We start from the raw sequence: 13,593 nt of genomic DNA, 5'->3' as shown, positions 1-13,593 counted from the left end.
ACAGGGTTTCCCTGTGTAGCCCTGGCTGTCCTGGAACTTGCTCTGTAGACCAGGCTGGCCTCTGCCTCCACGGTGCTGAGAGTAAAGATGTCTGCCACCACCACTGCCCAGCTCCAAAAGCTGTACAGTCTTAAATATGAGATCATCTTGCAAGGATCCTGAGGAAGCAAAGGAAAGCATTTACTGTCATGCACACAGCTCCGCCAGGACACACGGGAGGGAACGCCTTTGCCGAAGTGTTCTAACAAAGTCTTCCACCATCAAAGACAGGTACTGTGTGCTTCCTGGGCTTCAATTCTGAGCACCTGAGAACAGTCTGACCCCCATGTGTCTGATTAATTCCCCAGATCGACCCACCAGTTAACAAGAAATGCAGGGAACTATTAAGACACAGGGGGAAGCAACCAGAAAAGCCTTGCTGAAGAAAATACCCTCAGAGCAGGGGATTCATTTGCCTCAGAGGCACCTCCTAGAGGAATGAGGGAAGACTTTGAACTGAGAGAAAAAACAAACCTGGTTGTGTGTCAGGGTGAGGGATGAACGTTGGAATGACATGGTGGTCACTGGCAAGTCCAGAAGGGATGGTGTCCTAGGCACTGAGGAGTCCTACACTGACTCTGTCTTCCTGTCTGTCTGTCTTGACAGGGTTTCTCTGTGTAATAAGCCCTGGCTGTCCTGGAACTTGCTCTGTAGACCAGGCTGGCCTCAAACTCAGAGATCCACCTGCCTCTGCCTCCCAAGTGCTGAGATTAAAAGCATACTCCACTACCACTGGGCTCCCCCACCCCCTTTTCTGTTGTGTTGTAGGAAGCTAAGTCTGGAAAATTTAATGACTATTTCTAGAATGGGCTGGGGCGGGGGCTGGGGCGGGGGCGGGGGCGGGGGCGGGGGCTGGGGCGGGGGCTGGGGCGGGGCTCTAACATGGAACCAGAAGGAAAAACAACACGTCCATGGTGCTTCATCCCAGAGCTGGGGCCACCCCCTCCCCCATCCTGCACATGTCTGGACCCCAGTCATGAGTCAGGTTTGTAATCTCTTTTATGCTTTATTGATAGCCAGGCAAAAGTGACCTCAACTGTGATGGGTGGGGACTGTGGACAGGTGGCATGGGCTATTATTGTCCCTGAAGTTGTCCAGCCTTGGTGCCCCTCAGCAGTGAGAGAGAAGGTATTAGAAACCATTCACCAGCTCAGGATGCCCGGGCAGTACTTGTCAATCAGCCCCTGATAGTAGGGCCGCAGGCTCTTCACTTCCGGTAGGTCAGGGCACTTGGTGTAGAGGTCAAACTTGCTGCAGACAAGGGGAGGGACAACACCAGTCATAAAACTCCTTCACCCCAAGTCCCCTTCACTGCCCGCACCACTTGGGGAACTACACACTTGAACTCTTGCACCCAAGGCAGCATATCCAGGTCTTGCTGACTGCACAGCTGCCGGTAGTCACCGCCGGTGTGCCACGGATAGAAGGAATGGAATCGGACCATGTAGAAGGCCTGGGGACACCACAGACAGCATGCTCAGCTCTGCTAGACTAGCTGGACTGAATGAGGCTCCTGACTGGGCCCCTCTCCACACCTACCTCTGAAGGTAGGGAGAACTTGTTGAACTTCATCATCTGGTATAGGTACTCTACAGAAGAGGGAGTCGTTAGAGTCAGGCGCCCAGACGGGCAGCCCTCGACACCATCCCTGCACCGTCCCCTCGCTTGTCTCTAGCGGTCCTCACCATCATGGCCCCAGGACATAAGGACATTCTCAAGTCCACAGTGGGGCTGGTACATGCCAAGTTCTGTGCTGCAATGATCAAGAGATGAGCCTAGAAGGAACTGAAGGGTATAGGGTCCCTGTATTGAGGTAAAGCGAGGCACGATTTCAATGTACCTGTATCGAGGGTCCTGGAGGTCAGGATTGTCCTGGAAAGTAGAGTCGCAGAACACCACGGAGGCCTGGGGACGGCAGCCCACGGGGAAAGTGTCTCCAACAACAGCCCACTAGGAAAGGACAGGCAGCTATGGGTGGGGGTGGTGGTGAATAAGTCTCCTCCCCTCAGTGCCCCAAACCCAGTGCTGAAGCTGCCCCACTCTCCACACCTGGCCTTTACCTGAGGTTCCCCCCACAGGGCCAGGATTTTCCCCAGATCATGCAAAAGTCCAACCAGATGGAACCAGTCTGTGGAAAAGGGACACATGACCTAGAAACCGCAGGCATAACGGTAGGCCAGAAAGCAAGGAGCCCAGGGGTCTGCTTCCCTCAAGGTGGGGCCTGTGGGAGAGGGCAGGGCCTCTCTGGTCTCCTAGGGCAATGGTAGCACCTCCCCCACTACAGCAGTAGGGGCACACCCTTGTCTGGGTGGGCTTTTCGGATGCCCTCCGCGGTCTGGAACGCGTGAAAGGAGTTGGGGAAGTCTACGTCTGGGTCAGATTCGTCCACCAGATCATCCAGCATATCTACAGCCTCCATGACCGTCATCTTCTTGTAAGAGAAGCTTCCAAACTGGATGCGCTGGAGAGAAGGGAGACGTCAGCCATTCTTCATGTCCCACAGAGAGGGCTACAGAGCAGGGTCATTCTCCGAGTACATTGGGCCAAAGGCAAGGAGGCGCCCACCCTCAGAATCGGCATTAAGGAGCAGGAAACTTTTACCTTCCGCATGACGAAGTCCACGGTCTGGTGAGTGTGCATCAGCTTATAGGTGGTAAAGACGCGATCCAGCAGCGGGCCTGACTAAAAACCAGACAATCAACATAAACTATGTGCCTAACACTAGAAGCCCAGCACACTAGAGGCCATAGCCTCCCCTGCTGTAGGCTATACCTCCATAGGTATGAAGTGGAATGGGGCTTCCAACACCCCTCCCCCTTTAGAGCTGCAGGAAGAGGAAGGGCTGCTCTCCACAAGGCTGGACCAGAGACTTGAGAAGGCAGAGAAGGTGAGAGGGATCAGCCAGGGAGTCACTCACAGTGTAGTTTCGGAAGCTGCCCTTGCTTTTGGCCATCTCTGGGTCCACATCAGGTCGATAGACCAGGGAAGGGTCTGGGCCCTGGTTAAATAGGAGTTTGACCCGTTTCACCACTAGGCAGGTCCACAGGAAGTGAGGAAATTACATTCCCAGGGGACTAAATACTACAACACCTCATCCTGTGCGCCCATGTCAGCTTAACCATGCGCCAGCCAGCCAGAGCCAGCTGATGCCTACTTCCAACGTAAGGATATTAAGTAAGAGAAAGCAGCCCCCACCTGCTTGATCTCCTTGCAGTTAGAAGGTAATGTTAGGAGGTTGGTTGCCGCAGCAAGGAGTGTATCTGTAGAGTGGGGGTGGGGGACTTTCTAACCTCTACCTGGGCTGGACCACAACAGGAAGGAATTAGCTCTGTGACCTTGAGGGCAGGGCTAGCAGGAACCAGGTGAAAGGTAGTACTGCCACTGCTTCTTCCGTTGAGGGAGGGCAGTTAAGCCCATGGCAAGGGATTGGTGAAGCCATTCCTGTTCAGATCATAATAAGGTACTCACCAAGTCGACCTTCATCCTGAGAGGGCGCTTGCAGGAAAGTGAAGTCCTAGGCCAAGGTGTTCTTTATATGCTCGAAGGTTATGTAACTGACCAGACAATGCCTATCTCCTTGGCCTTGACATTTAGTAATAAGTGACCGTGTACCTTCCTCCTGGCCTCAGCAAGTTAATCTATCAGTACAGAAGCAAAACCCGTTAGCCCAGCCCCCTTGGCCTTAATACCCGCCTCCTCTATCCCTCGGATAAACTGGACCACTCCAACTCTCTCTTGTTGGGGGAACAGAGGTCCTTGTGCTCACAGAGAACCATCAGAGAACCAGGGGTGTTAATCACACAAGGGTGTCTTATCAATGGAGGAGGAGGTCTGTATTCTATCCAGAAAGCTGAGAATAGCTCTCGTTAAGGACCTTGGCCTTATTGCAATCTGTAGAGGCAGCCCTCATCTACCTTTTGCTACAGAAGCAGATTGCGTTCGAGTTCTCCAGGATGATCATCCCAGAATCTTCCCTCCCTATACCGTTACCCATCCTTAGGAGAGATGTCACATGTATTTTATAGCCTGCTGACCTTTATGCAATCGGCCAGAGACCACACTAGATTCTAGACCTTTTTAGCTATAGGGTCTCACTCAACTAGCTTCATAAATGCCAATAAATGCAAAATACAAAAACAAGTAAAATTAAATTAAAAAAATTAAATTAAGGGTTAGGGAAACTTGCTCCTCTCACTGAAAAAGAGCCTCAACCTTAAGGGAAGAGAGTGGAACTAAATATGGGCTCTTCTCAGTTCTCTGAGACAAAGCGTTTTGTACAATTATTAAAATATTTTAGACCCAAAAGAACAGTCAGGCTTTGGTTTAATCCCAGGACTAAAGAGGCAGAAGCAGGCAGATCTCTGTGAGTTCAAGGGCAGCTTGGTCTACAGAGCTAGTTTCAGGATAGCCAGGGATATACAAATAACACCTGTCTAAAAAAACAAAAATAAACAAGATCTAAAAGAAGAAAATGTTCAGAGCTTTCGCTGTGGCTGTGCAACTTTGTACACAGAGGAGCTAAAGTAAAGAGAGCTCATGAAAAGGGAGGTAAGAAAGTCTCTGTCAATTATTTTAAAAAGACAGAGTTGGGGTTTTTTTGTTCTTTCCTTAGAGAGGGAATAACTAAAAATTAAATGTCTCTTCATGAGAAATTCCACCCCCAATAGCAGGAATAACCCAGTATCAATGGCTCCTTCGTGGGAGAAAAAAAAATCAAAACAAACCAGACTTCTAGTATTGAAACAGTGACAATTAGGACATAAAACACTAAGCCAACACTGTTTACCTTTCCAGAGGTATTAGCCATTCATTATTTAGAGGCTGCTCCCTCTGATCATCCAATAAATTGTTTAAATGAGTGCTTAAATTCCACAGTAGGGTTGGGGATTTAGCTCAGTGGTAGAGCGCTTGCCTAGGAAGCGCAAGGCCCTGGGTTTGGTCCCCAGCTCCGAAAAAAAGAACCAAAAAAAAAAAAAAAAATTCCACAGTAAACGAAAAGAGCTATATTTTGAACTATATCATCGGATACACTCTTGTTTATCAATACTGAAAATTTCCCTCTGCTCCTTAAGTTGCTTTCTGGAAACTCTTGATTAAATTTTATAAAAACATAACACCTGAACCAGAGCAGGTTATTAGCTTATTAACTAACATGGCTGCTACGACAGTCCCTCATAGAAATAATCTCTTATCGATGAAGAACCTACAAAAATTCTTTTCCCACTAAGTAAAATGCTGATAAATTATGTGTTCCACACTGTTAATTACTTTTTTAAAAAGATTTTATTTTATGTATGTGAGTACACTATTGCTGTCTTCAGACATACCAGAAGAGGGCATCAGACCCCACTACAGATGGCTGTGAGCCACCATGTGGTTGCTGGGAATTGAACTGAGGATCTTTGGAAGAGCAGTCAGTGCTCTTAACCACTGAGCCATCTCCAGCCCCACACTGTTAATTATTGGTAGGTTGTATTAACATGTTACTTGGGATCTATAGCTAATTATCCAAAATATTTCCTAGTTTTAGAATTTTTGAAAATGCCTCATGGGTTCTGCCTAAAATGACATTTAAGAATTTTTATGGAGATTGCTTTTAATGCTTTCACAGATGGCTCTTCAAAAGGCAAGGAGCTTATGTTTTATATACAAGTTCTCCATGCTCTGCTGTCTCTCTCAGGGTTCTCTAAGAGTCACAGGACTTATCTCTATGTGTTAAGAGACATTAGTTGCTCAGTCCCACGAGACTAGTTGTTTCAGCAGGTCTTCTGCAGAAGGAGGTTCCAACAGATGTGCTGGCTAGTAAGTGCAAGCAGGTAAAGAAAAATGTGTCTTCCTTCTTCCGGTGTCCTTACTTAGGCCTCCAGCAGAAAGTGTGGCCCAGATTAAAGGTACGTACCACCAAGCCTGGATCTAAAACTTGCTTTGTCCCAGGCTGACCTTGAACTCAGAGATCTGCTAGCCTCAGTCTTCTGGAATTAAAGATGTGTACTATCTTGCCTGAGCCTAAGCTTTTCATGTTTTCATGGCCACTATGCCTCAAGGTCTCCAGGTCAAGATCCAGGTCAGAAACTTCCTGTCTTACAGGAATCTAGATTACAGGTGTGTCCTCCATTTCTGGATTGTAGTTCATTCCAGATGTAATCAAGTTGACATCCAGGAATAGCCATCGCACTACACACACACACACACACACACACACACACACACACACACACACACCAACAATAACAACAATAATAATAATTGTATGCCCTGTTTTACAACTCAATCATCTAAACTCACTGTAATCAACCAGCTTTCATTACATGTTTCTTAACCATTGTCTACTGTAACTGACTTCGCTATTTATTTAAACTCACATGACAGTTTATTGGATGGACTAAAAAAGAATCAGAGTCTTCCAGTTACATGGGTAGCTTTAGGAACCCCAGTTTGCACATCCTCTTTCAAAATGGGTATTCTGAAGGAAGATGGAGGCCCAAAATCAACTGGTCTCATATGTGAGTTAGCACATGAAGGACAGAGGCTCACAGAGAATAGAAAGTGACCTGACTTGAGAGGAAACAATGTTGCAGACAGAATGTGAATGTAGAAAGGATACAGTGGATGGAAGGAAGCCTTAGGGCTGAGGGACTTGAGAGTGGAATCTGTTAACAGAGAGTCAGAAGGAATAGGGGAACATGAGTAGTTTGGAGATAGACATGGAAAGGAAGCAAAAAATGGAAAACGGGCTTAATGTGCTCCTTTAGCTCAGTTTCCTTGCATTTAAAAACAAACAAACAAACAAACCCATTTTTATTGAAACGTGACAGTAATGCCAAACGGCTGGCACCTCTGTCTCTAGAAAACACGAGCAGGGGAAGCCTGCCTGGGAGGAACACTAAGAACAGCTGTGACTATTATTGGTCAAGGCAACACCTACGAAATTTCTTAGTCCCACTGTGCCCTCAGTTTATTGTTTATCTTTTTCCTTGTAGACTAAGGGCAACTGCAAGATGTTTTGAATTAGGTGGATTCTTGTATGAGGATAAATTCCTAAGGTTATAAAGGTATACTCAGGTTAGCAAAAATTAACTTAGAGATATATATGTCAAAAACTGTAAAATCCTAATTCTATAAAAGCTACTAAACTATTATAAATTGTTAAAAGATGAGACGTGAACGTTAGACTGGGGGTTGCAGAGATGGCTCAGTGGTTAAGAACATTGACTGCGGGGCTGGGGATTTAGCTCAGTGGTAGAGCGCTTACCTAGGAAGCGCAAGGCCCTGGGTTCGGTCCCCAGCTCCGAAAAAAAAGAACCAAAAAAAAAAAAAAAAAAAGAACATTGACTGCTTTTCCTGAGGTCCTAAGTTCAATTCCCAGCAACCATATGGTGGCTCCCAACCATCTGTAATGGGATAGGATGCTCTCTTCTGGTGTGTCTGAAGACAGCAACAGTGTACTCACATACATAAAATAAATAAATCTTTAAAAAAAAAAAAGGAGGGGCTGGGGATTTAGCTCAGTGGTAGAGCGCTTACCTAGGAAGCGCAAGGCCCTGGGTTCGGTCCCCAGCCCCGAAAAAAAGAACCAAAAAAAAAGGAAAAAAATGTCCACAGAATGTAGTGAAACTAAGGCCTTCCAGCGAGTTCTTCCTCTGCGAGGCTGTTATGCTGGATAGTGTCCTCAGTTTTATTTACAGTGTGAGCTGAATAACTGCTTTTCACGTTTATGTGGGAAAGCCCAGTTATTTCCTCCTTCAGGATTTTCTGATTACTTCTTAGATATTTCTAAATATCCCGTAACCTAGTAAGAAAGTTGTCTTAAACTCTTAATTATCCTGCGGGGTTTTTTTTTGTCTTTCTTTTTCTATTCTTCTCTCATCTGTTACTGCTCAACTGCTGTTTCCCCTCCCTCCCCTCCCCCAAGCCTCTCTCCACCTACCCTCTCTCCCAGATCCACCCCCTCCTCTGCTTCCCCTCCTAAAAGAGCAGGCCTCCCTGGACATCCACCAAATGTGGCATAACCAGCTACAATAGGACCAGGCACATACCATCACATCAAAGCTAGATGAGGCAACCCAGTAGGAGGGAAAAGTCTCCTCACAAGCAGGCAGAAAAGTCAGGGACGAACAGCCATCCTTCCCACAGTTAGGATTCCTCTAAGAACACCAAGCTATTCGGCCATGACATATATACTAGCACAGACCCCTACAGACTCTCTAATCTCTGCGAAGCCCATGAGTCCTGGTCAGTCGACTCTATGGGTCCTGTTCTTGTGGTGTCCCTAACCTTTTTGGTTCCTCCAATTCTTCCTCATCTCCCTATCCCCCGATCTCCCACCCCCGCTCTCTGTAGGACTCCCCAAGCTCTACCTAACATTTGACCAAGGATGATTCTCTGCTTTTTCAGAGTGCCCTGAATTTTAAACATAGCAACTTTTTTGTTTGTTTGTTTGTTTTCCTGGAGACAGAGTTTCCTTGTGTAACAGAACCCTGGCTGTCCTGGAACTCACTCTGTAGACCAGGTTGGCCTCAAACTCACAAGACACACCTCTGCCTCCCCAGTGCTGGAATGAAAGGTATGTGCCATTGTTGCTTGGCTGAAGATATCAAATCTTAAATCAAAAGCCTTAAAATTAAAATGTAAGTTAAAAGTTTAAATCTTTAAAAGTTAACGACCATTATTAATTAAATTGTTTTCCCCCTTCCCCTCCCCCTCCCTCCCCTCCCCCTCTCCCTCTTCCCCCCTCCCTCTTTCTCTCTCTCTCTCTCTCCCTCTCTCCCTCTCTCCCTCTCTCCCTCTCTTTAGTTTTATCCTTGCCCTTAATCCGATTAATGATCAAACTCTGGCAAGGGAGAAAGTAAAAGGAAGCTCGTGACAGCCTATCCTCTATTAAAGATACATTTTATACACTATTTGAAACATTTGTTTGTTTGTTTGGGTTTTTTGTTTGTTACTTGTTTTGTTTTTTTTCAGAAGGGGAGGGTTGTTTTTTTCCACACTGGGTTTCTCTGTGTAACAGAGCCATGACTATCCTGGAATTTGTTCTAGACCAGCCTGGTCTCAATCTCACAAGGCCTCTGCCTCCCAAGTGCTGGGGTGAAAGGCATTGTTTGGATATCATCTTGACATCTGAAAAGATGGCTGTCTGTATCTTAGACATTCTATGCTGTCAGATATGTAAAGATCTGTGCTCAAAGCACACTATTGGCAGGCCCAGTGCTTCCCTCTAGCACAGGGTTCTGGAAACTCCAGGGGAAAACCACTGTATCATATCTGAAACTTAACTGTCAAATAGCTCTTTATAAATTTCCTTTCTAGGGCTCTCATCACAGTTAAGTCATAGTAATGGTCCTGCTTGTGCTAGCAAATTATTTGAGAAATTTTAACATTAATTATGCTGCTAAAAATCCCTTACTAAAAATCCCGCAAGGTCAAGGTATTGATTATCCATCAGATACTTAATTGGCAAATTAAAAAAATAGATAAATAATAGACAGACAGATAGGGGGTATTCACACCCACCTAAATCCTCACATACTATTTTTAGCTACACTAACTTTAATTTTTTTGTTATTTTTTTGTTTTTCAAACAGGCTTTTTCTGTATAGTCCTGGCTGTTCTGGAATTCACTGTGTAAACCAGGGTGGTCTTGAACTCAGAGGTTCACCTGCCTCTGCCTCCTGCGTGCTAGGATTAAAGGTACATGTCACCACCACCTGGTCCTAACTTAAACTTTTTAAACTTATTTTTATTTTATCTATGTGAGTGCTCTATCTGCATGTACACCTGCGTGCCTGAAGAGGGCATCAGACCCCATTACAGATAGTTGTGAGCTGCCATGTGGTTGCTGGGATTTGAACTCAGGACCTCTGGAAGAGCAGGCAGTGCTAACCACTGAGCCATCTCTCCAGCCCCCCCCCCCTTTTTTTAAACTTTAAAGGGATAATGCTTTTTCTGCCGCCCAAAAGCATTTGCCCTAAAGGAAATGCAACCTGAAGTAAACGCTACATGGAAAGAGCTAGCCCCGCTCTAACACCAAGGTGAGGTTATAGTTGTGTCATTTCAGAACACAAAATCTCTGATGGCTTCCGATCTGCTGGATCTGCCCAGGACATCCAGAGACCACCAGGCCAATGAGACGTCTGCAAGCAGATGACAAATCCTTCAGGAGGAGATGTCCCAGGCGGGGAAGAGTGAACTGATAACTTGGGAGAGACATCAGGACCTCAGCTCATCAGGCTGAGACTCGGGGGAAACAAGGGCCAACCCAAAACGATGCTGTTACGTGGTGATGACCGTGGGTCATGACGATTCTTGCCAAGGCGGGGTTCAAATGTCTTTTGTCAGGGGGGGATAAAAGACACAGCTGTGACAGGAGACCTCACAGCTGAGATATGAGATTGTTTTGTCATGCCGAGCATTGTTAGAGTGCTTCGTACGGAATGGGCTGTGTCACGTCCATTTTGCTCGCAGCAAAAAATATTAGCAGAAATCAATCAAGAGATGGGTAAACCTCGGCCCTCTGTTAGCTAACCTTATAATTCTCCTATGCTCGGATATATTAGTTAAACTAACTAAAAAGGCTGTGCCTTCAACCTTGGCCTCTATGATAGCCACTATTCTTTTTTCTTTTTTTTTTTTTTTTTGGTTCTTTTTTTTTTTTTCGGAGCTGGGGACCGAACCCAGGGCCTTGCGCTTCCTAGGCAAGCGCTCTACCACTGAGCTAAATCCCCAGCCCCTCTTTTTTCTTTAAAAAAAAGAAAAACTACAAGGGAAGAGATGTTAAGGGAACAGAGGTCCTTGTATTCACAGAGAATCCCTAAGAGAACTAGGGACGTTAATTGTGGAGAGAACATCTTGTGTATTGTGTGGAGGCATCAACTGTCAATTAACTCAGAGAGCCACCTGCCTCTGCTCCCGAGTGCTGGAGTTAAAGGCCAGTGCCATCACTGCCCCGTTTTGCCTTCACTGGGTTCTTGCTGGAGGCAGGTAGATGGCCGGATATCATGGGTGAAAGACAGGCTTCCTGACAAGTTGACTTAGGGATTTTGTTTCGCAGCGGTGGGCATTAAACCGAAGGCCTCAGAGAAGTGAGGCAGGTGATCTATCAACACTTCAGTGCGGCTTGTCTGAGGTCCGGACAAGATGGGTGGTGGGCTTCTGGCCAAGGAGCTCACACAGACTAGGAGTTAGGCTACATGGATACTGTTATTGTAGTGAAGGTGCAGTGGGGACCCAGCAGACAAAAACAGCCTGCCTGGGCAGTGACACGCTTGGAGCAGGGAAGAAGTACAGCGAGCGTGACAGTCCTAGGTTAGAAGCCAACTGAGTGGACCCTACATTGAATGGTTTCCCCAGGCATCAGTGCTAAGCCTCCCGCATCCCCTTCACTACCAGAAGGTTAACTGCAACCAGCCTTTTCTCACCTAGCTTTTTGATAGGCTCCCCTCTGTCTCTTCCTAGTTAAAAGTCATCCCTAGGAGGACAGGGCTGGACTCTCCAGTGTGTCCTGTGGGCTACATGCCAGGATCGGGGTGAGGCGTTCTTGGAGAAGGCTGGAGTCATGACCTTCAAAGCAATCAAGGGTGAGCGCCCGGTATCTGAATAGGTTCTTGAGGAGGGTTCAACTTTTAAGTGTGAAAACAGCTAGAAAGTGGCCCAGGGGGTAGGCTGGGGAGGGCTGCACTTCCACTGAAGCTCTCTGCATGGGGCCATCGAGAGGCAGTCAAGTGTAGCCAAGCGCAGTGTGAGGCTGGCATCAGACCAGATACAAGGGTCATAACTGGCAACCTCCTGACGCTGCACAAGAGGCCAGTAGCCCTCCCCCTTCACAGTGAAGCTCTGAGGCTCAGGGGCCTTGACCACTCATGAGATTCTAGAGACATCCACGTGCAGCAGGCCTGGGAGTCCAGGCTGGGAGGATGCAGGATATCCATGAAGAGAGGTATGGGGACAACCAAAGGTGCTCCTAAAACAGAAGATGGCTTGTACTGAAGAGAAGTGCGAGGTTGGACCTTGCCCAGGATCCAGAGTCCCTAAGAGGATTCTGGGAAATCTGGGTCTTGGAGACTCAGTTTGTCTGTCCTCAGCTTGCTCTTGATTCCTCACCTTTACTCCAGGATCTAGAGGTTCCTCAGTTACCACTCCCATTACGGTTTCTGTTCTGGTCTCTCTGTGCACAGAGGTTTCTTTTTCTTTTCTTTTTTTTTTTTTAAGATTTTTTATTTATTATTGTATTATTGTGTGTATTTGAGTACACTGTAGCTGTCTTCAGACACACCAGAAGGGGGGCATCGGATCCCAGATGGTTGTGAGCCACCATGTGGTTGCTGGGATTTGAACTCAGGACCTCTGGAAGAGCAGGCAATGCTCTTAACCACCGAGCCATCTCTCCAGCCCTACACCGAGGTTTCTTCTATTCTACCAATGCAGGGACCAAGCTAAACTGTGCCTTATTGTGGAAGGAAGGTGAGTTTCCTGACTCATACAAACTTAGTAAGCACAAGGATAGAGACCCAGGCAGGTACTTCAGGATGCTCCTAAGTGGGGAGCATCTCTGGTCACTGAAAGGTAAGCCTGACTCTGAGGGGGAAGAATGCAGCCACTGGCGCAGATGGCTGACCTCAGTGAGGCTGCCTATAGATCTGGAGTAAGGAAGTCCTCCTCCTACCAAGGAGGCATCTAGGTGGCGCTGGAACGCACAGGCCAGCTCTGTGAGTACTGGCTGAGGAACAACGCTCTCGGAGCCTGTGTTCTCTGACAGGACAATGGCAAGGTTTGAGTGAAACAACATGTGCCTTGTACCAAGAAACTATTTCAGGCTGTGATTGGTGTCGTCACCCCCTCCCACACCCACCCACCTCAACCCTCCCGACTTGGCTTTTTTTTTTGTTTTCCCCAAACAGAGTCTTTGTAGCAAAGGCTGCTCTTGAACATGTGACTCTGGATGGTTTGGGTCTCCCCTTGATTGCCATTTGTGGTCCATCTCCCCTTCTTGAACTCTTAGCTGGGAACAAAGGAGTAAGCCTGTCAGATTCTACAACCCCTGCTGCGTGTGCCGGATGTCCTCACCGGATGGGGGTAGGCAGGCTGCAGAGATGGATGTAGGTTTGGGTCTGTATGTTTTTTGTTTGTTTGTTTGGTTTTCCCTGATTTGGAGTAGTTTTGTTGTTTGATTGGGTTTTTTTGAGAAAGGATCTTGCTATAACATAAGCTGGTCATGAACTTCTCATCTTCCCACCTCAGTCTCCTGAGCGCAGAGGTTGCTGTCACCATGTCTCGCTCAGGGGTAGGTCATACTCAACCTTTTAGAGATGGGCCCCTTTGTCCTATCTCCTGCCTTGGTCTGAGGGTAAACAGGGTTGTCTCTGCTGTACTTTATCCCAGAGTGTCCTAGGAGTCTCCATCACCACTCTGGTTAGGGTTCCAGTTCGCAACAGCCACTGGAGGTCTCTGGGACCACACCATATGGCCCTTCTTTCTGCCCCTCCTGTTTCAGGTCACCAAAGGAAAAAGTCATTGTTCCTGATCAGGTCCAGAAGGGTAAACTGCACAAGAGAGTGGCTA

The 13,593-nt window shown here is 47.1% G+C and overlaps 1 protein-coding gene and 1 long non-coding RNA gene across 4 annotated transcripts; one reads left to right on the top strand and one right to left on the bottom strand.

The window, feature by feature from the left end:
- The first annotated feature begins 893 nt into the window (after positions 1 to 893).
- On the top strand, positions 894 to 12,239 carry LOC102549998 (uncharacterized). 3 transcript variants are annotated; one of them, XR_005487575.2, is made up of 7 exons: positions 894 to 1,024; positions 1,399 to 1,586; positions 2,118 to 2,210; positions 2,324 to 2,667; positions 8,495 to 8,602; positions 9,621 to 9,726; positions 10,094 to 12,239. It is a non-coding gene; the product is annotated as an uncharacterized LOC102549998 (long non-coding RNA). The 3 variants fall into 3 exon arrangements; XR_010053468.1 differs by lacking the exon at positions 894 to 1,024 and having other exon boundaries at positions 1,172 to 1,586; XR_005487574.2 differs by lacking the exons at positions 894 to 1,024; positions 8,495 to 8,602; positions 9,621 to 9,726 and having other exon boundaries at positions 1,172 to 1,586.
- Positions 1,030 to 3,528, bottom strand: Miox (myo-inositol oxygenase). Its single transcript, NM_145771.2, has 10 exons — positions 3,508 to 3,528; positions 2,957 to 3,037; positions 2,641 to 2,721; positions 2,338 to 2,500; positions 2,100 to 2,167; positions 1,880 to 1,989; positions 1,725 to 1,792; positions 1,579 to 1,628; positions 1,380 to 1,492; positions 1,030 to 1,290 (listed from the first exon to the last, which is right to left on the bottom strand). The coding sequence occupies exons 1-10, from the start codon at positions 3,520 to 3,522 to the stop codon at positions 1,182 to 1,184; spliced, it is 858 nt and encodes a 285-aa protein (NP_665714.2). The 5' UTR covers positions 3,523 to 3,528; the 3' UTR covers positions 1,030 to 1,181.
- Positions 12,240 to 13,593: the final 1,354 nt, after the last annotated feature.

Source organism: Rattus norvegicus, chromosome 7 (genome assembly GCF_036323735.1).
Source record: "Rattus norvegicus strain BN/NHsdMcwi chromosome 7, GRCr8, whole genome shotgun sequence".
In the NCBI taxonomy this organism is placed as follows: domain Eukaryota; kingdom Metazoa; phylum Chordata; class Mammalia; order Rodentia; family Muridae; genus Rattus; species Rattus norvegicus.
This window is presented reverse-complemented; position numbering and strand designations above follow the sequence as displayed.

Bases quoted from the DNA above. Each gene is read 5' to 3' on its own strand.
- Miox (NM_145771.2), bottom strand. The intron at 2,501-2,640 runs GTAAAAGTTTCC...CCTTCTCTCCAG, and splicing joins TGGACTTCGTCATGCGGAAG to CGCATCCAGTTTGGAAGCTT. The intron at 1,493-1,578 runs GTAGGTGTGGAG...TGGTGTCCCCAG, and splicing joins AGTTCTCCCTACCTTCAGAG to GCCTTCTACATGGTCCGATT.